This window comes from Taurulus bubalis (genome assembly GCF_910589615.1).
Source record: "Taurulus bubalis genome assembly, chromosome: 16".
Classification (NCBI taxonomy): Eukaryota; Metazoa; Chordata; class Actinopteri; order Perciformes; family Cottidae; genus Taurulus; species Taurulus bubalis.
Genome location: NC_136604.1, coordinates 4474956 through 4496468, shown reverse-complemented (window position 1 = coordinate 4496468; position 21513 = coordinate 4474956). Strand labels below are relative to the sequence as shown.

At 42.4% G+C, this 21513-nt stretch overlaps 2 protein-coding genes across 2 annotated transcripts; both read left to right on the top strand.

Annotated features, from left to right (window-relative positions):
* The first annotated feature begins 438 nt into the window (after nt 1-438).
* On the top strand, nt 439-10273 carry LOC306748646 (sialin). The gene is made up of 11 exons (XM_079231853.1): nt 439-503; nt 726-882; nt 2030-2247; nt 2542-2775; nt 3183-3357; nt 4419-4537; nt 5344-5505; nt 6485-6617; nt 7585-7732; nt 7939-8029; nt 8778-10273. The coding sequence occupies exons 2-11, from the start codon at nt 798-800 to the stop codon at nt 8943-8945; spliced, it is 1533 nt and encodes a 510-aa protein (XP_079087979.1). The 5' UTR covers nt 439-503; nt 726-797; the 3' UTR covers nt 8946-10273.
* Nucleotides 10274-17954: 7681 nt separating this feature from the next.
* LOC306748651 (elongation factor 1-alpha) lies at nt 17955-21363 on the top strand. Its single transcript, XM_079231858.1, has 8 exons — nt 17955-17998; nt 18841-18995; nt 19364-19543; nt 19631-19927; nt 20016-20166; nt 20257-20513; nt 20600-20834; nt 20930-21363. The coding sequence occupies exons 2-8, from the start codon at nt 18852-18854 to the stop codon at nt 21052-21054; spliced, it is 1389 nt and encodes a 462-aa protein (XP_079087984.1). The 5' UTR covers nt 17955-17998; nt 18841-18851; the 3' UTR covers nt 21055-21363.
* Nucleotides 21364-21513: the final 150 nt, after the last annotated feature.

The window sequence follows — 21513 nt, the reverse complement described above, 5'->3', positions numbered from 1 at the left end:
GGACTCATTTCTGCCCGTCAAAGCTAAACAGCACCAAGTGTGAGAAGTGAAACTCTGAACAGTGACTCAGCAGTTATATATCGATTATCTCCATCGACAAATCCACTATATAATGTAATAGCATTTAATAGAGTTATTACTCTGATCAATTATTGGAAGCTGAAACAAACGATAATTTCCATTATTGATTCATCGTTTTGTTTATTAAATGTCAGAAAATAGTGAAAATATATATTATATATATATATATATATATATATATATTATAATATCCCGAAGTTGAAGATGATGAACATATGCATATTTTCATGTTTTAACCAACTGTTGTGAACAGACGTGTATCAGACACAGTATACATATATGTTGTTGTTGTGGTTGTGTGACCTTTTTTTATTTCTTGTTCACAGTTTCCAGTTCAGTAAAGAGACAAGGTCCCGCTGAGCTTCACCCTCCTCTTCATCATCGCTCCACCTCGCTCTGCAGTGGATCCATTCTGCGCTTCAGTAAGTTTGTAGGTTTGTTGAAACTTTTCCGACATCTCATGGAATCAGGAAGCGTTACTGTGTGTACAAGTGTCAGCAGGCTTCCTCTCAAAACCTGCTGATGTGCCGTGCCAACTACCTCCTACATCCACACGCCTGTGTCATGTGTTGATCTAACATCCTCCTAGTCTGTCATCGTTTGGGTTTTTCCACGTCTCCTGATCAGTACCTTCGTCTGTCCAGCAGGTGGCGGGGACACCATGGCTCAGTGACACCAATTTTCCGACTTAATATTTCGCGGGTGAGCAGAGTGCCATGTCGCTACCAAATGGCTACGCCATCAACTCGGCCCCTCTGGATGAGAGCGAGGACATTGAAACTCTTATCGAGAGCGATGCAGGTGTGTGTTATGTTTGTCGCAGGAAAACGTGGGTTTTGATCAAGATTTGGGGTTTGCAAACACGCCGAACCTCTCAAGAAAAGCTCCAAGTTATTTAAGAGGATGTGTCTTTAAGACTGCAACTAACAGTAATGTCCCAGATCCTAAAATGATGTCATAAAAAATATCTTGTCAGGTCCAACCAGCAGTCCAAAATCTAAAAGTATTCAATTTAGCATGTAAATATGTAGACAATTTTGTGGGAATTTCTTTTTACTTAAAAAAACAAGATTAAATATTAATCAAAATAGCTGCAGATTAATTTTATGTCAATCAACTAATCTTTGCAGCTTGTTTTCATATTTGTATTGCAAACAAAGACATTATACATTATTAATCTTTTAAAAAAAAAAGTATAAACATGCACATCATGCATTTCTCTGCTTGTGTCACCGCGCTATTTTGTAGCTCTGGTGTTACGTGGTGGTTACGGAGAGGACCCAAATGCCAGAGCAACAGTTGAAAAAGTATATTTATTTAAACAAAAACAAGAAAAGGCTTCCAAAAAACACTATATAAACAAAAGGGTGACAATCTTACTCACGGGGGCGGCCCACGGCGGAAACAGACAGCCAAAAACGCAGAACGATCCCACACTGGGTACAAGACAAACAGGGTTTAAATACACAGGGGAGGGACAGGTGAATAGACACAGGTGAATAGACACAGCAGGAAACAATTAGCAGACAATCAGACAATCAGAGGGGCTGGAAGTGCAGGGGAACAGAGGACACTAGAGGCAAGGACCTTCAAAATGAAACCGGAACACAAAACACACCACATCATAACATCTGGAGTCACGTTCACGTCAGCTGGCTAGAGACTACACCTCCTGTTATGTAAGATCTTCATGAGGGAGCTGACCATCAAATGACTGCAGTAAAACGCATGATGCTGCAGAAATAAAGACAAAGAGGCAGCGGCTGAGTGAGACACCCTTAAACTGCCTTCACTGCCAGTTGGGATTTTTAAATATCTTTTTATTTTAATCCTTATTTTATCAGGCAGTCTCGTTGAGATGAAGGTATCTTTTCTAAAAGAGAAACATTTGAATGCTGTTCACAATGACTAGCCTCCATGTGAACATCCTTGTGTTCTGTGTGGACAGTCCCTCCCCAGTGCTGCTCGGCTCGCCTCAACCTGGCCTTCCTGATGTTCTTGGGCTTCTCCGTGGTCTACGGTCTCCGTGTCAACCTCAGTGTTGCCATGGTAGCCATGGTGAATAGCACTGACCCCGAGCCATCCCAGAACAGCACCGTAATCAATGCCTGTCCAATGCCAGCGGGGTCGGAAAACACCAGTGACCCTTTCCTCCAACCTAAGGGGGTAACAAACAGTTTATACGTTTTGTTTTTCTTTCACTGATTCTTAAACATTTAACAACATGTGTTTAGTTTGAGACAAAACACTTTAAACTAAAATACTGTTCTTTTTGATAGATGAAAGGGGCTTTTGCCTATTTTTTTTACCCTTTTTACACATATGTTATAAAAACATATTGTATACGACCTCCATTACCGTTTCCAGCTGGTGAAAACTCATCTTACATCAGATGGAAATGTGCCGGTGGCCTTTCAACAATGTCTGAATGCAAAAAACACTCCCGTCCTCTTGTCCCAGATCCCCCAGTACCCGTGGGACTCGGAGACCCAGGGCTGGCTGCTGGGGGCCTTCTTCTTCGGCTACCTGTGCACACAGATCCCGGGTGGCTACCTGTCCGGTCACTACGGGGGAAGTATCTTCCTGGGTTTGGGCGTGCTGGGCACCGCTGCCCTCACGGTGCTCACCCCTCTGGCCGCCAGGATGGGCTCATACTGGCTGTTTGCACTACGAGCGTTGGAGGGCTTCGGGGAGGTAAGAGTGTGTTGAGGAGGCTGTCTCAGTTGCAGAGGAATTTAACAGCAATAATAGAGAAAGGGACATTTATTTGCTGATACATCTGTGAAATTGACTTTGATTTTGAGTGGTTTGACAATCTATTGTAGTGCTTTTACACAGTATTCATGGAATGTTCAGAAATGAGTCTCGTAAAAGATTCCTCTGCTGGTTATCGTCTTGATTATTTGATTAATCATTTGGTCTATAAAGCGATTAATCGTTCATCAAAATAGTTGCTGATTAATCACTTCAGCTGTTTTACATCCCAGAAATATTACTGCGGAGGACGGATTTGAAACCTACATTTTATATCGGCAAAGACAACATGCCGCCGCCTGCCTCTCTGTCTCACTCTGGCCCCGCCTCGCTGCCTGTGTCTCCAGGGTGTGACGTACCCCGCCATGATGTCCATGTGGGCTCGGTGGGCTCCTCCTCTGGAGCGCTCTCGCCTGATGACGATGTCGGGATCTGGGGGAAGCTTTGGGGCCTTTGTGGCCCTGCCGCTCACCGGCTACATCTGCCAGACCTTAGGCTGGCCCGCTGTCTTCTACCTCTGCGGTGAGGGAGGGAAATCCAAATACTATCACATACCTCAGTCCTCCAGGCCACCTGCGTCAGGTCCGACCTCCAGGTGCTCAGACGCAACAGTTACTGCGTCCCGGCGTGATCGGAGGACAAAAGTCGCGTTGTGTAACCTCGGCTTTAGTCTCTCACAGAAAAAGATGCCTGGGTGGTCGGCGCTGCACAATAATAGCACATTTAAACATGCAAAAGGTAGAATCCCAATCTGATATAAATGATTAATATGCAAGAAATTTGATGTGATTAAATGATACTTTATTTAACACAGAGAAATCAGTTACAGTACTTTGTTGAATACTAAGACAACACAAAAGCAGTAGTGGAAGAAGTACTCGGATCTCCTACTTCAGCAAAAGTAGTAATGCCACAGTGTAGAAATATTCTGTTATAAGTAATAGTCCTGCATTTAGAATCTTACTGAAGTAAAAGTACAAAAGAGCGTCTCTAATGTTGCTGGTAACGGTGGAGCTAATCCTAACTACTCTACATACTAGCTTGTGAATTTCCCCTTCAGTAAAGTTTTATCTTTACATGTGATAACAAAAACATTCTTTTTCTGGATGTAAGTAACTCAAAGTTATCAAATACATGTAGGTAAGAAAAAGAAGAAAGTTTGCCTCTGAATTGTAGCGGACTAGAAGAATAAAGTAGCAGATGGAAATACTAGTAGTAAATAATAGTAAAGTATCTCAAAATTGTCCATAGACTTGAGTAAATGTACTTAGTACTTTCCACCACTTCACCAGGTAATGTTTTAGCATTGATCAACAAAGACAATTTGAGGTATTTACTGTATCTCATTTTACAACCTGATATTATAGCGTTATATCTCTTTGAGTCATGATCATATTACTTTTCTTAAATCCTATTCTCCTCTTTGCACGATACATTAGGAGCAGTTTGATTTAGTTGTGACATTCAGTGTCAAGCCTGAAAACTAACATCTTTCCTCTCATTTTTCACCACCATGTCCAATAACTCGTCCTCTCTCTCTCTCTCTCTCTCTCTCTCTCTCTCTCTCTCTCTCTCTCTCTCAGGGGGGGCTGGTTTTCTGTGGGCGGTCTTTTGGTTTGCGTTTGTATCAAATGACCCTCTCACGCACCGTCGAATCAGCAAAGAGGAGAGAGATTACATCATAAAATCCATCGGACCTCAGGTGAACACTTTTTATTTACTTTATTTCTTCATCTTGATCTACTTTTTTTCTGGTCAAAAAAAGTACGTAGTAGTGATTAGAAATTACAAAAAAGGTAGTAGTTTGAAAAATGTGATGTTGAACTTGAGTTCCCTCTCAAACTTCCTGTTTCCCTTTTCTGCTCTCTCTGTCTCTTTCTTTCTCTTCCCCCTCAGCCGTCCTGTCCATCTGTTGTTTAGCTTGAAGCGCCTTTAAACGAGAACATGTGACAGCGCTGTCTTTTCTCTCTTGAACCTAATGAAAGCCTCCCTGTCAATGTGTGCATGTAATAAGCGTGTACGCTTACATTCTCCCGAACATTTCATCTTTTTTATTGTATCAAAATGTCTTTGATGAATATGGATATTTGTGTTGCCGTGTTCCATCATATCAGTGGCGTCAGTAGGCGATTTGTTTATTTTTAACGGGGGGCGCTTCATTTTGTTTACTGACCAATAGCGAAACGCCCCATGAGCCACACTTTTGGTCCCCTCCCTAGCTGTATATTATATTGAATATTATAGATTCAAGACGAAGCTGACAGAGAGACAATAAATACGTCTGCCACTCTAGTACCACGGACAGCGCCATGGATTTATCAGTCGGTGAGGGATATATCAGAGCCATAGTTCTAACTCGCACAAACCTCAGTCAGATAAAGGATCCATGGGTGAGGCAGACTGGACTAAGATATTCTGCTACTGGGGGACGGAGAGGTTAACAAGGGGGATGACTTCCTCTTGTTACCGTGTATTGTGTTTTCTCAAGATTTTGTCCTTAATCTGCAGGGTACGGGTCACGGCTGGTCCGTTCCCGTGATGCCCATGCTGCTGTCGGTCCCTCTGTGGGCCATCATCATCACCCAGATGTGCTCAAACTGGTCCTACTACACCCTGCTCACCTCCCTGCCCACCTACATGAACGACATCATGCACTTTGACATCAAATCAGTGAGGTTTCGATTTATTTATTCCTCTGTTTCGTGTCAAAAATTATAGTAAACTAGAAAAGTGCGCTCAGATCTCCGCCAGGTGTGTCTGCAACGACTACTGCTGTCCTGTGTGCTTAAATGAATACGACCCGCAACTGGCGTCATAAAACACTCTTCCTTCAAACTCAAAAACAAGCAGTGAGGAATGCAGGCAATCAGCTAGAAGTCGTCATAAAATCTTGCCAAAAAGCAAATTGAACTCACGAGCTTTCTGCCAGAGTAGCACACCGTCCAACAATAAAAGTGAACAAACTGAAAGTGTTTAGGTATGAATCTGCTCTTCGGCCAGTATACTAGAGATTGAAACCATAAACTCATGTTTACAATGTTTACTGATTGAATAAATCAAGAGAGAAGTAGAGTCATTTTCTCATAGACTTCTTGCTGCTACCCCGACACCAAATTTCCCTTCAGGGATTAATAAAGTATATATTCATTCAACAAGAGGAGTCGCCCCCTGGTGGACATGAGAGAGAATGCACGTGTGAGGCTCTTCAGCGTTGGCTTTTCTTCACAGAATCAGGAGTTGCCGCCTGCTTTTACATAAGTAAAGTTTTCCACCACTAGATAATCAGCAATACCATTACGTATTACTACATTCACCAAAGGGAATAGCATTTGAACTTGTCCTCCACAAATACTATACAAAAAAAAACTGAATGGAGAAATGCTGCCATCATCTGGTTGAGACTTAGTATTGAAAAGATGACACAAATATCCAGATGTAGTCAGCCAACAGAGTAGTTTTTCTGTTGTTAACAGCTAAATATAGAAAGACACGAAGAGAACCAGTAACACCACACCGACATGGGGGTGGAATCAATCTTCTCAACTCACTCTCGGCATAAGGATGTTCTCCATAATGTTCTTCATGATGTTTACTGGGGTGTCTGAAGTGATGTTGGGGTCAAACTCTGACCAAATGTCTCTCCGTCCAGAATGGGTTCCTCTCCGCTCTGCCGTACCTCGGTGCCTGGTTGTTCTCCACGCTGTCGGGCATCACAGCGGACAGCCTCCTGGAGAGGAAGGTGTTCAGCATCACCGTCGTACGCAAGCTATTCACACTTGTAGGTAAGAGAAACTCCCCCACTTAGACCTCTGCGTGATACTGACGAGCTCTTCCTTTGGAACCGGTGAGCGTTTAATTCAGCAGGACGGTGTGCAGTAACAAAGGAGCAATTTGACTGAAGGGACATTTTGACGTGTGAAACAGTGCATTACATTTTTTGAGACACATCGTCTTTTTATTCAAGTATTTTCGGAGAGAAATATTGCAGTTTTGGAGTCTACCAGATTTGTCTGGTAGCTCATAGTGAAGCATAGAAGCTCATAATATTTGATGCATCTTGGAGTAATTAGACAGACTTTTCGTTGATGTGAACATCTGCTATACTGAAATATTTGTAGCAATAACTGTACCCATATGCTGTATATAAGAAGTGGACATAGTCAACCATCGATGAAGCCTTGAATTCTGCATTTTGGCCATCGCTATCTTGTTTTTCTCCGCAACCAGAAGTGACACATGAGGGTTGAGCTACAGACAACTGAACATTGAACAAGACATTTGTAGGCGATCAAAATGTTACAATTAACTTGAACATGAAGTGAAAACACACAGGGAAAGGGTTAAAGTTGTAAGACGAAAACACAGACAACTCCCAGAATGGACAACTCCGTGGTAGCGACCTGTCAATCACAAGGTAGCCCCGCCCCACCCTGCTTTATTTGGACCATAACTTACTAAATGAACATCATGCTGTATTGAAGAAGACTTGAAACTAGAGATTGAGACATAAACTCATGTTTACAATGTTTACTGAGGGAATAAATCAAGAGAGAAGTAGAGTCATGTTCTCATAGACTTTTATACAACAAGAGGAGTCGCCCCTGGTGGACATGAGAGAGAATGCACGTTTGAGGTTTTATTTACAGCTAAATATAGAAAGACACGAAGAGAACCAGTGACACACCAGTGATCTTTTCTCAACCTATACTGGTTTTTCTTTCCTCTTTTACCTTCCACACTTCTCCCCAGGTCTGTTGTCGGCGGCAGCTTTCCTGGTGGCTGTGAGTTTCGCCGGCTGCAGCCACATCCTCACCGTCACCTTCCTCACGCTCTCCACAACCATGGGAGGGGCCACCGCCGCCGGAGTCTACATGAACCAGATAGACATCGCTCCACGGTGGGTGTTACCGTCCATATTTATTTAATGGCTTTGTTGCCAATTCTTATTCTGTTGATCAACTGATCAAATCAACACTCAGGTGTATGAATCGTAGAATGATGATGTGGCTTTCAGCACATGGATTACGTGTGATACACATTATGACTAGGCTGATAACTACCTGTTCTCTCTGTATTTAAAAAAAGTTTCTCTCTCTCCTGCAGGTACGCAGGACTCCTTCTAGGAATCACCAACACATTCGGGACCATCCCTGGAATCTTGGCCCCCATCGCTACCGGATACTTTACTGAGGATGTAAGTCTCATAAAAGTGCATCTCTGTAAAAGTGCACGATTGGGTGACAACAAATATTTGACGCTTGAGGCCTTTAAGGGACGTTCTTTGTTCGAAGCACTGAATGACTGATCGTTAATATTTTATATATATTTATATTATGTTTTTAAAAAAGGTTAGTTTTCTTTTATATTAAATGAAATTAAAGCCTGTGAAACAACGTTTAGACAATCACAAGACTTTAACATTGCAAGTTTAGGACAATAAATTGCATTGGTTGGTTGGTTGAGAAAAGTAAATAATTGTGACAGGATTTAATACTATTTTCTGATTATTTTACAAACCAAACAATCAATCGATTAATAGAGGAAATACAGAGTAAACCAATTAACAATTTGTCCAAAAGTCCAAAGTGAGCTTCAGCTCAACCAACGACAATAGTAGAATCCTGCTTTTACGTGAATGCATGAGTAATAATACAACAGACACAGGGGACATGTTTCTGCATTCAGTACTTACATTTTCCTGACTTAACATAATTTGAGGTCACATGTTCAATGCAGGACACTTATGAAAACGACCCAAAACAAACTCCCATCATCCCTTGAATGATTAGCTTTTCTCTCCAGAAAACCGTGTTTGCTGATCTCCGTCTCCGGGGTCTTTAATGTCACATTGAAAGATTTACAGCGACACACAGTACACAACATCAACCGCACACCACGGGTGCCTGAAGTAACACACTCCCCTCTCCTCCTCCGGGCGTCAGCGCACCCTGGAGGGCTGGAAACGGGTGTTCTGGGTGGCTGCTGGGATCAACGTCGCCGGCGCTCTCGTCTTCACAGTATTCAGCAGCGGGAAGATCCAGCCGTGGGCCGGCGCCGAGGAGGCCGGAGCGAAGGCTGAGAAAGACAGGAGCAAGTCCAACTCCACGTAAAACGTGAATATTCAGACGAAGACATCGGACAAACAGAAGTGACCCGATGCAGGACGGCTTTAATAGACAGTTGGGACCCAGAAAAAGAGATTACTACCTCTTTAAATTGTGTAAATCCGGGAAAAATATAGTGTGAGAGGTGTACAAACATCAGTATCAGTCGAGAATAGCTTTTAGATCAGTGGACCAGCAAAGTTTGACCAAGAATTATCTAAGTGTTGGGGATTTTTATTATTTTATTATTATTTGTAATCGTTCAATTTATTATTAATTATAAACTTTCCAAGATATTATAATATCTTGGAAAGTCTATAATCGGGTGAACATTTTAACTGATTTGTATAATAATTCCAACAAATGGATGACGGATTATAGAGCTGTTTTAGTTTTTAGTCATATTTTTACAATAGGGAAGAAAAACACTGCTGGATATTCACTGTGTTTATCAGGAAGATGTGAAAGTCACAGAAGCCTCATTTAAAGTCGAGCTATTTGTGTTGGACAAATACTTACATCATAACTAGTAATACGTAATATGCATATGCTTATAGACTATGCGGCACCTCAGGTTGAATCAAAACAAATCAATTTGTGTACTTTTGTTGAATGTTTTTATCTTTTCTCTGAGCTGTGAACGAGACGGGACGCATAACATACCATAATACTTTTCGAGTGTTATTAACCACTGTACCTTTAAACGCTTTGATACAGTGGGGTCAGTTTCCTGACCCTTTTCTAGGCGAAAGAAGCACTTTTATCAAAAAAAACAACAAAAGCCTTATATTTAATAACGTTGACAATATATTATAATATAATATAATAAAAAAGTACTCTTTGCAGAATTTCTTTTGGGTGAAAATTAGGTTTCTTTAGTCTGATCCAGAAATAAAACAAAGCACCTTCTACTGCCAAGAATGTAATATTTTTTTTGTAAAAGTGCCATGAATTAAAACTTACTTTTTAAGATAAATTTCTAAAAAATATGTTCTTTTGCAGCGTTTTTAATCTCAGTGTTTCTTCAACTACGATAACTGTTGTTTTCATAGACACAGGACTCAAGCATTCTTTGTCAACTAATGCCGTCTGTCGAAGGGAACTGCGATTGTAAATATGTACAATGTTTTTAAACAGATGCAATAATGTGTTCACCTTCTCTGGGATTTGGAAATGTGTGAGGTTGTACAAAATATATGAGCTGTATCTTAATTTTTTTTTTTTTTGGTGAAGAACCATGTTTTACTGAGCAAAACTGTAATCTGTGGGATCTGAATGAAGTCTCTGTGTTTGAACATAATATTAAAGTGATAGATGTTCCTGTTCTTACTAAACTAATCTTGTTGAGGTGGAATCATTCTTTCCGTGTCCTAACAAAAATACAAATAAACAGGACTCTGAAATTATTTTAAGCTGCTCATTGATACGCAATGTTTCTTTTTGGCCACTAGATGGCACAATAAAGAAAATACTAGTGGTGATCTCTGGGCAGTTAAAATGTAAATTAAACCTTTTGAATGACAGTTCTTATTCAAAGCAGCTGTTATAGTTGGTACTTTGTACTAGCTGAGTATACTACCACGGGTGGAAGAAGTATTAACATCCTCCACTTGATTAAAAGGAGCAATACCACAATTTGAAAAAAATCTAATTACAAGCAAAACTCCTTCGTTCAGAAAGTAGAAAATATTACCAGCACATTATTGATTTTCAAAGTACAAAAAGTCAGTAATGGAGTAGAAGTATAACTCAAAATAAAAACACGAAATAACTAGATTAATTGAGGGTTATTACATTTTACTTCATTGAGTTTTTATTTTAAATACAGTACAATAAAATCCCATTTCCGCACTTTACCATCTCATACTTATCACTTAACTACAGTGGCTTGCAAAAGTATTCATACCCCTTGAATGTTTCCACATTTTGTCACATTACACGCCACAAACATAAATATATTTGATTGGAATTTTATGTGAAAGACAAACACAAAGTGTCACACAATTGTGAAGTACAAAGAAAATTATATATGTTTTTTAATTTTTTTCACAAATAAAAAAACTGAAAAGTGCAGTGTGCAAAATTATTCAGCCCCCCTGAGTCAATACTTTGTGGAACCGCCTTTTGCTGCAATTCCAGCTGCAAGTCTTGTGGGGTGTGTCTCTACCAGCTTTGCACATCTAGAGACTGAGATCTTTGCCCAATCTTCTTTGATTAGATTACATGGAGAGCGTTTGTGAACGGCGGTTTTCAGATCTTGCCACAGATTCGATGGGATTTAGGTCTGGACTTTGACTGGGCCATTCCAACACATGAACATGTTTTGTTTTAAACCATTCCATTGTAGCCCTGGCTTTGTGTTTAGGGTCGTCGTCCTGCTGGAAGGTGAACCTCCGCCCCAGTCTCAAGTCTTTTGCAGACGCCAACAGGTTTTCTTCCAAGATTGCCCTGTATTTGGCTCCATCCATCGTCCCATCAACTCTGACCAACTTCCCTGTCCCTGCTGAAGAGAAGCACCCCAGAGCATCATGCAACCACCATGTTTGACAGTGTGGATGGTGTGTTCAGGGTGATGTGCGGTGTTTGGTTTCCACCACATATAACGTTTTGCATTTAGGCCAAAGAGTTCCATTTTGGTCTCATCTGACCAGAGCACCTTCTTCCACATGTTTGCTGTGTCCCCCACATGGTTTCTGGCAAACTGCAAACAGGACTTCTTATGGTTTTCTTTTAATAATGGCTTTCTTCTTGCCACTCTTCCATAAAGGCCAGATGTGTGGAGTGCACGCCCAATAGTTGTCCTGTGGACAGATTCCCCCACCTGAGCTGTGGATCTCTGCAGTTGGCCCAGAGTCACCATGGGCCTCTCGGCTGCATCTCTTGTCAGTGCTCTCCTTGTTCGGCCTGTAAGTTTAGGTGGACGGTCGTGTCTTGGTAGGTTTGCAGTTGTGCCGTACTCTTTCCATTTCCGGATAATGGATTGAACAGTGCTCAGTGACATGTCCAAAGCTTGGGAAATCTTTTGATAGCCTAACCCTGCTTTAAACTTCTCCACAACTTTATCTCTGACCTGTCTGGTGTGTTCCTTGGACTTCATGGTCCTGTTTGCTCCCCAATATTCTCTTAACAAACCTCTGAGGCCGTCACAGAACAGCTGTATTTGTACTGAGATTAGATTACACACAGGTGGACTGTATTTAGTCATTCGGTCAACATTCATCATTCATCACTTCTGAAGGCAATTGGTTGCACTCAGAGAAGAGTGGGCTGAATAATTTTGCACACTGCACTTTTCAGTTTTTTATTTATGAAAAAAATTTAAAATCATGTATAATTTTCTTTGTACTTCACAATTGTGTGACACTTTGTGTTGGTCTTTCACATAAAATTCCAATAAAATATATTTATGTTTGTGGCGTGTAATGTGACAAAATGTGGAAACGTTCAAGGGGTATGAATACTTTTGCAAGCCACTGGATCTCATACTTTCGACTCAGTATCTTATTACTTTGACTTAACTATCTCATCATTTCGATTTTGAGAGACTTATAGTATCTCATAATTATGACATAGTTTAGTCAAAATGATGAGATACTGAATCGACTTATGAGAGACTTATAGTATCTCATAATTATGAGATAGTAAGTCATAATTATGAGATACTAAATCGAAATTATTACATACGAAATCGAAATTATGAGATAGTTCATAATTATGACTGACAGGATCTTAATTGTTTTATCACAGTGGGCTTCCATAATTTCCTGATTATATTTACAAACTTGTACTTAGGTTTAAGTACTTTTACATCATCTAAAAATGCTTATCTATGTCAACTAGTGCTGCGATAGCGGATGTGTCACAGCTGATGGGTGTCGTGTCTCTTTAAGGATCCATGGGCGTAGCCATCGTTACAAGGACCGCGTTGGAGCTTGCATCAGATTTTTCGATGAATGACCCGGAAGTTTTCATGACGAAACGGTTTTTTTGTGTCACGAGAATAGTCTGCGCTCTCCTTTTGCATCGCACTGTATTCACTATGATTCACTCGCCCTCTTTTGATTATTTTTTTATACCTATCTATATGTTGTGAATTATTGCCTTTTATTTGAACTTTGTAACCTCCGAACAATATAGTGACGTATTTTTTTCTTGGCGTTTCAAAACCTCATGTCCAACCTCAGGTAGCAGCTGTAGGTCGCGAGGTCACGGTAGCATTGTGCTATTACACTTTTGATGACTGCAGTAGTTTGGCTGGAGGGGGCCAGTATTCACCTCACGTGTGCAACGTTAACATACATTACGAGGAGTCCTCATTCTGCACACAGAGAGGCCATGTACCACCTACATTATTTATTATGTTTTATGTCTTTGGCTTTTTTTATTGCATTTGTTTGGTTTAATAAATATATGGATGACACACTTATTATGATTGTTGCCTCACAAGGGATACATTTATGTATTCATCAGTTTACCTCAATCTATAATTCACTTCCACAACTTTAAAGTCAAGAGTATATGAAGCAAGACTGTTGCTGTAAAATAAATAAATCTCTTTCATAGCTGAGCCAGATTCCTGTTAGATATGGATCACGTCCTGCCAAACTGATTATGAGCAATACGTCCTGTAGCCTCAGTGATATTTTGATCAACTTATTTTAATGTATGTTATCGACTTGGAATTCCTACTGACATTTTGTCCTTTATAAAATACCTGTACAAAAACATGTGAAAAAGAACAGATAAATCCTAGTAAGATGAAAAATAATCACATAAAATAAAATAAGATAATCCTTTATCATCCTATTATCCTTTAGCAGTGGTGAAATTGCAGGACTACAGCAGCAGTGCACACAAGATAGACATAGTAAATAAAAAATCAAGTAATATAAATAAACAGTAAAACAGTCATAAAAACAGTCAAGAAGAATACAATAGCAATATTAGGTATACAGACAGAATAAAAACAAGTATATGAAAAGTATTGATTGTATTGATTTATTACTGTTCAAGAAATCTCGCCACTTTTGTTTGCAGTAGAATGCACTTTTTACAATAAAATCAAGATAAACAGAGCACCTTAAAATAAAATTTCACCATTTTGAACGTTTAAATGTGATTTTAACTGGTTTCAAGGCTAAAGGGTTTCATGAAATACTCAGAATACCATTGACCTGACTTCCATTTGGAGAAGAAAAACATACACTTAATCACTGACAAAAGAAGAAAAAAATCTTTGCATAATCTAGTGTCACATTTTTCAACAGGCTTTACAGATGCACAAAAGCTAGGTTATAGAACCGGCATATGGATAAAAGCGCTTGGCTTGGCTCAGATTGCCCCCTCTTGACTTGAGTGGGCAATCTGAGGTGGTTGAATAGAATTTGCTGCAGACCTTTTAAATAAAAGCCAGAAATTGCATCATACCTACTCAAGAGGCTGTGATATGCATGTGATAAACACGTCTCCTTAACACTCCGGGTGTGAAACAAATGTAGACGATAGGCTGGACACCAGAAGGGAATACTTTGTTTTCAAGTGTGAAGCGGTTGGGGGCAGGAGATGTGAAACTGGCTGTGTCTTGCAAATACGCTTTATTTGCATTAACTGTCTCGCCCTGGCTCAGGTTGTATTTGCATTAGGTGGGCTGACAATGATATTTAGATTGAGTTACCTTAAACTCTTGCCTGTATGCACATTAATGCCAGATTATTTTGTAATGTTGGCATTGATCAGAATCAGTCAGAGAGACTTCTTGCCTTCCTTTGCTGCGCCCACACAGACACCAAGTCACGTCTCTTAAAACTGGCAGATAAAGACGACTCCATCTGATGCTGCTGCCCACGGCAAAATGTGCTTTAAACTGGAATTCATAATGTGTTCATATGGCTAGTATATGCCTATATATTATTATATATCACAGTACAAGGTGAAATGTTGTCTGTCTGTAAACACTATATGGGCAAAAGTGTGTTACTTTTGTGTACTGTACCTTAGATCAGTGCTTCCCAACCGTATTAACTTATGACCCCTTTGAATTAAGTTATGTCACATGTTCACCTGAGTAGTTTCACTAAAGAGGTATTTCTCCTCTTCAATTTGGTGATTTTTGTAGATGCCAAAGAGTTTAAAGTATCCTGTTCGTCACACAAAAGAAGCAAACATTATTTAGATGTGTTATTTAAAGCAGTGCTTCCCAACCGTTTTGGTTTGTGAGCCCCTAAAGCAAAGGTTTGTCTCTTTGTGTTCTCCTGTGAATCGTCAAAGCCACGATGAAGAGGAGCTTCTTCCCAGTTTGATGGAGACAACCTTGGGACCCCGGAAATCCAACCCCATCTAACAACCTTTAGGAATGGACTGCGAGCCGGGCCTCATCACTCCAACTTCAGTGGCCGTCCTCAGTGCTGTTGTGGCTGAACGGGAGACAATGTGAACATGTTTAGTGTTTGGAAGAGAATCAAATGTATTGCAAAGTAGGGTATTCACATAAAAGACATTTAGCCATGGTACCCCTCCACCCATTCATCTGTACTGACAAACAGCAGGTTTTTGTCTCAGTCATACAAAAATGTTCACGTCTCTCGTTGCTATAACCACCGCTGACACACGATGACTCATCACTGACGTGCTGCCACTCAGCCTGCTGAATCACAATCTCCCCCTCTCTCTCTCACACACACACACACACACACACACACACACACACACACACACACACACACACACACACACACACACACACACACACACCCTGTTGTGCACAGCTGTTGTACACCGTTCAGTTATAAGATCATTACAGGCCCCATGAGCCGAGCGGTGTGTTTTTAGCCATGCTAGCAGCGTAGCTCTAGGGACAGCCATGTTCTGAGTTACACTCATGGTCTCCAGAGGTAAACTTTGGGGATAACATGACTCTTCCTCCAGCGCCACCATGAGGCTCACGTTTGTGGTTTTGAGTAAAATATCTTGACAACTAACGGACACTAGTTGTCGAGATATTTGAACTCAAAAGCCTTGAAAACTGGCCCACGTGTTCATGACTGAAGTAGAGGTTCTGAGTAGCAATGGTGATACGGGTCGAGCCCTTTGGCGTCAACTTGAACACTGAGTTCACTTCAGGGTCTCTGTCAAGGTTCTCTGGAAGACTTCTCGCGGTCTCTTCCTCGCTGACTCAGTTTCCCAGTTTTCCTCAGTTTCTCTTGACTGCAGTGTCTGTGTCAAACCAATTGACCCCATCAATTACGGAGGTCAGAATAAGTGCAGTAACCTGGCCTTCAGGTATATTCCTTAAATGGGTTGTGAAACCCATGTTCTAGCTGCCCATGAGCTGGAGCCTCGGCCCACAGTCAACACATCCATCACTGGAGATATGCGATCTAACAATCAGACTTGTCCACTTATTTCGAGGCCCAGACAGAAGGCTGACTAGGCTCAGACCACAGTTTTCGTAGCCTCTGGTTATGGATAGAAGTGGCTCATCACACTTCACGTTGAGACCTGTAAGTGCAGTCAGACGGGTTACGTTATGTGAATTGAAACGCATCAGAGTGTGTTTGACATTTAACAGGAATGTATTTACAAGTGTTTTACAACCACTAATTACTTGTTACAAGACCCCTGCTCATTCTGTGCTTTTTAATAACCTGAACGTTCCTTCTCAGAGGAAACCCCTACTTCTGGTCATTTAACACTCTCTTGTATGACTCTTTAAGCAAGTTGCCACTCTTATCCCCCCTCTTACCCTCCTCCCCCCTCCCCCACTGTGATCTCTCCGGTGAGTGAAAGCAGCAGCCGCCTAGTCGGAGTGGCTGTTACCTGAACTGGTGAGAGAGCCGAGCGAGTGTGTGTGCCATGGGATACCAGCTGCCTCTATACTGGGCAACATGCCCGCCACAGTGATGGAGGAAGAGGCCGAATCTGACCTCCTGACCCCTCCGAGTAGCATCCAAGTGCCAGAGCAGGCCGTTTTTCTGATGAGTTTAATAACCTCTACCAGATCAGTCAAATATTCCTAATTAAGCACCGTAGCTGCATTAAAGATGCCGAGTGGTTTGAAGGAGAATAACTTGATGAAAATCACTGCAAAGGAGAGCAGTTAGATGGATATCAAGGCATCTTTTTTTGTGGTGGCTGATGTGGTGGTTGTAAAGTAAACCAGCTAACCCTGAAGATATACTTCACTCTGAGAACATCGGTGCTTAATTCAATCAAATGAATGGCCGTCTGTTGTAAATGTAAAGGACCAGCGAGATAAGGAGTCCTGAAGACCACATGAGTTAATCTTTTCGGGGTCTCTGGGCTCTGTTTGAATGCAAATTCTCGGATTTGGATAATCTTTTCAGGCTGAAGAGTCGTCCCAGTATAACCAGTGGGTGGAAGGGAGTTCAGGGAGAGGGGGTTGTGTCTGAAATAGTTGTTTATTTGCATTTTCTTTCAAATATCATTGATTGGAAATCTTCTTCCCTCTCTCCCCGTGCAGAGAAACATCTGCTTCTCACCAAACATAAAATCAAACAAACCTAACCATAACTAGCATGTGTTGGTGTGTTTTTTTCAGTTAATTATTGATATGCAACACTTGTGTGATAATAAGTAGGTGAAGCTGTACAATATCAGTATTCCTATTATACTATAAAACTTGTACCCAACGCTTAATGGTAATATACTAATACTTATTACTACCTATTGATGAAGGTCGATGAAATGAAGTTGCGGGTCAAATAACCCTTTTGCTTAGCGACACAATCAACTGTCTGCTTTTCCAATCTGTTTCTGAACTATTACTGTTATCATTTCACGAGTACAGTGTGTCTGTTGTCGTTGTTTTTGGTGCTAAACTACAGCAGACAGGGACATCATACATGTTTCACGCGGTTCATCCGGTTGCGTGCTGACGTTTTTTGCAGGAATGTGTGTGATTTGCGGGGTCTCCACCGGGGGGGGGCGGGAAATCAGGCCGCCTCCCATTCCGTATAAAACCTACAGTCCAACCCTTGTCTTCCTCTTTCTGTTACCTGGTAGGGGCAGCAGCATCGGCCGTGAAAACCCAAAAAACACCGGTAAGCTTAACTTTTGAGTCACACGAGAGCGCGAGGGCACAACTCGGGCCTTGACCTGTCTTCAGTGTGTAACGTGAAGAAGATTCAGCTTCGAGGGTTTCTCTTTCTTCCGTTCCGTGTTTGATTCTAAACTTTGCCTTTTCGGTTATGTAACTTCTACACAAACCTGTGGATTTTATTTTCTCCGACGGAGGTAACGGTTCACTTACTGGCAAGCTCCCATCCTCCGCTAACGTAATTGCCAGCCCGGTGTGTTTGCGGTGCCCACGCTAATGAGTGTTGGCCTCTATTTTAAGTTGTTAAACAAGCGGGTTAGGAGGGAGGAGAGACCGGAGGGGAACAAAGAGGCGACTGGAAAGAGAACCGAGGATGCTGGAATAACGTGTCTTTTCTTTTTCCCCCGCCTCCATTAAACAACTGTACCTCTTCATCTAGTGATGGACGTTGGGAGGCTGAATGAAATAGCTGCTCGATATTTAGAGATATGTGTAACTTGACTCGACGTGGCCTATTGGGTAACACGTGTCTAAGCTGGCTTGTGGCCGACTGAGGCCTAGCGGCAGCCGCTAGCTGCTATCTGCTAAAGTCCCGCAGCGTTACCGACTAGTTAACGGGTTAACGCGTAAACTATATCGCCGCTCGTGTCAAATGTGAGCTTCGGCCGGTTTGATAAATTATCACGAGTTACCGTTAGTGTTCGTATTGCGCGGTGCCCGGGATGTCACGGTTTAATTAAAGGCACATTGCCGTCCTACGTGGCTGAATAATGATTAGCGATAGGCTAATAAACGGTAAGGCGCTTTAATAAAATTGAGCGCTTATGTTTTTTCTTTTTGTGACAGAAACTACAACAATGGGAAAGGAAAAGGTCCACATCAACATCGTGGTCATTGGTCATGTCGACTCCGGCAAGTCCACCTCTACCGGCCATCTGATCTACAAATGCGGAGGCATCGACAAGAGAACCATCGAGAAGTTCGAGAAGGAAGCCGCCGAGGTGAGCAGTTTTTTTTCACTATCTTTATAACAGTTACAGGCTGGAGTCCAAAGGCAAGATGGCGGCGTCAGCGTGCCCACTCTGAGCGCTACTGCCCGGCACGAGAATGTAGCGATGAACGCGTGCGCGCGCACGCAGGGGTGGGGCTTAACGCGATAGCATTGATGGTGACTGTGCACTTCATTCTGTAGAGGGCCCCAGGCTGTCCAAATATCAAATATTTGGTTTACTAAGCTGTAGCCTACATGTTAAATGTCACCAAATGTAAAAGTTACATTAATGTTTTTATATAATTAAAAGGTATAATAGCCAGGAAGTTTCACATACAGAATACATGAGTGATTCTTAATATTCCCTTCCCTCTGCAGATGGGCAAGGGCTCCTTCAAGTACGCATGGGTGCTGGACAAGCTGAAGGCAGAGCGTGAGCGTGGTATCACCATCGACATCGCTTTGTGGAAGTTTGAGACTGGCAAGTTCTACGTGACCATCATCGATGCCCCCGGACACAGGGACTTCATCAAGAACATGATCACCGGAACTTCTCAGGTTTGTTATGTTAATATACATTGGCACGCTAAGCTTGAACAACATTGTAGATGGTGTCTCTTTACTTAAAATGTTTTTATTTATCAGGCTGACTGCGCCGTGCTGATTGTTGCTGCCGGTGTTGGTGAGTTTGAGGCCGGTATCTCCAAGAACGGCCAGACCCGCGAGCACGCCCTGCTGGCCTTCACCCTCGGTGTGAAGCAGCTCATCGTTGGAGTCAACAAGATGGACTCCACCGAGCCCCCTTACAGCCAGGCCCGTTTCGAGGAAATCCAAAAGGAAGTCAGCACCTACATCAAGAAGATCGGCTACAACCCCGCCACCGTCCCCTTTGTGCCCATCTCAGGATGGCACGGAGACAACATGCTGGAGGCCAGCGAGAAGGTGAGGGACTTTAACCGTTTGTGTCGCTCAAGTTGTCAACTTGATGGATTAGACATGGATTTATTCCTTACTTACGATTCGTTTGTAGATGGGCTGGTTCAAGGGATGGAAGATAGAGCGCAAGGAGGGCAATGCCAATGGCGTCACACTGCTGGAGGCTCTGGATGCCATCAATCCCCCGGCTCGTCCCACCGACAAGCCCCTTCGTCTGCCCCTGCAGGATGTCTACAAAATCGGAGGTAAAAACTAATATTTCTAAAAGTCAATGTTGTAATAAGTTTGAAACCAGTTGGGGCATATTGTTTACCAAGGCAACAATATTTTCTCAGGTATCGGAACAGTACCCGTCGGCCGTGTTGAGACTGGTCTCCTGAAGCCCACCATGATCGTCACCTTTGCTCCCTGCAACTTGACCACCGAGGTGAAGTCCGTGGAGATGCACCACGAGTCCCTGACCGAAGCCATGCCCGGTGACAACGTCGGCTTTAACATCAAGAACGTTTCAGTCAAGGAGATCCGTCGTGGATACGTGGCTGGCGACAGCAAGAACGACCCACCTAAGGGAGCCGGTCACTTCAACGCCCAGGTGGGGGATTGTGAACTTCAAAATATTTGCTTCCGGTTTTGGGTCAAGTTGCAATTTTGTAGTTCTAAATCAAAATGTGTCCACAGGTCATCATCCTGAACCACCCTGGCCAGATCAATGCCGGATACGCGCCGGTGCTGGATTGCCACACTGCTCACATTGCCTGCAAGTTCAGCGAGCTCATCGAAAAGATTGACCGTCGTTCCGGCAAGAAGCTTGAGGACGCACCCAAGTTTGTCAAGTCTGGAGACGCAGCCATCGTCAAACTGATCCCACAGAAGCCCATGGTTGTGGAGGCCTTCTCCAGCTACCCTCCCCTCGGTACGTACTCATACCATGTACACCACTTTAGAGGTGATAATGGTAAAATGAGTGCAAGAATGCATTTACTAACGGCGACCCCTCTTCTACTCCAGGTCGTTTCGCCGTGCGTGACATGAGACAGACGGTGGCCGTCGGCGTCATCAAGTCCGTCGAGACCAAGGACCCAACATCCGGAAAGACCACCAAGTCTGCCGATAAGGCCCAGAAGAAGAAATGAATGGTCGTGCAGGACATCCAGCAGCAAGACGTGTGCCGGCAGCAGCGGGCCACTCCTTCCTCTCTGTCCTGCCCTTACCCTGGATCATCTTCTTTATGGCACATGCTCAAGGACTGGCTTATGCTGATTAAAACCCATCGCAAAAGTTTCCGCAGGAAAAAAGAACTACGTGGCATTGTCACTTACCTGAATCACATGACGGTGCCTCTTCTCAGTTAAGTTTAAGTTGGAAATGTTTAAAATGCCACATTTAATTGGAAAGCAAGCTGCTGGTAACTAATAAAAATAAATGTCTTTGAAAAATTGAAATTGGCTTGTCTGTCCTTCACTGTTGCAGCTGGTAGTCTCAGGCGAGCCTGTCTGTCTGCTGCAGCTGTTTTAGACCATGCTATCTGTGTCCGCTGATGCACTTGTCGTCCAATCGTCTCGATAGGAATTATGCCGCGCCAGCCAATGGCG

Coding starts and splice junctions, on each gene's coding strand:
- LOC306748646 (XM_079231853.1), top strand. CDS start 798: ATGTCGCTACCAAATGGCTACGCCATCAACTCGGCCCCTCTGGATGAG. Junction 2,248..2,541: donor CTTTCCTCCAACCTAAGGGG/GTAACAAACAGT, acceptor CTCTTGTCCCAG/ATCCCCCAGTACCCGTGGGA. Junction 4,538..5,343: donor TAAAATCCATCGGACCTCAG/GTGAACACTTTT, acceptor CTTAATCTGCAG/GGTACGGGTCACGGCTGGTC.
- LOC306748651 (XM_079231858.1), top strand. CDS start 18,852: ATGGGAAAGGAAAAGGTCCACATCAACATCGTGGTCATTGGTCATGTC. Junction 19,544..19,630: donor TGATCACCGGAACTTCTCAG/GTTTGTTATGTT, acceptor TTTATTTATCAG/GCTGACTGCGCCGTGCTGAT. Junction 20,167..20,256: donor GGATGTCTACAAAATCGGAG/GTAAAAACTAAT, acceptor ATATTTTCTCAG/GTATCGGAACAGTACCCGTC.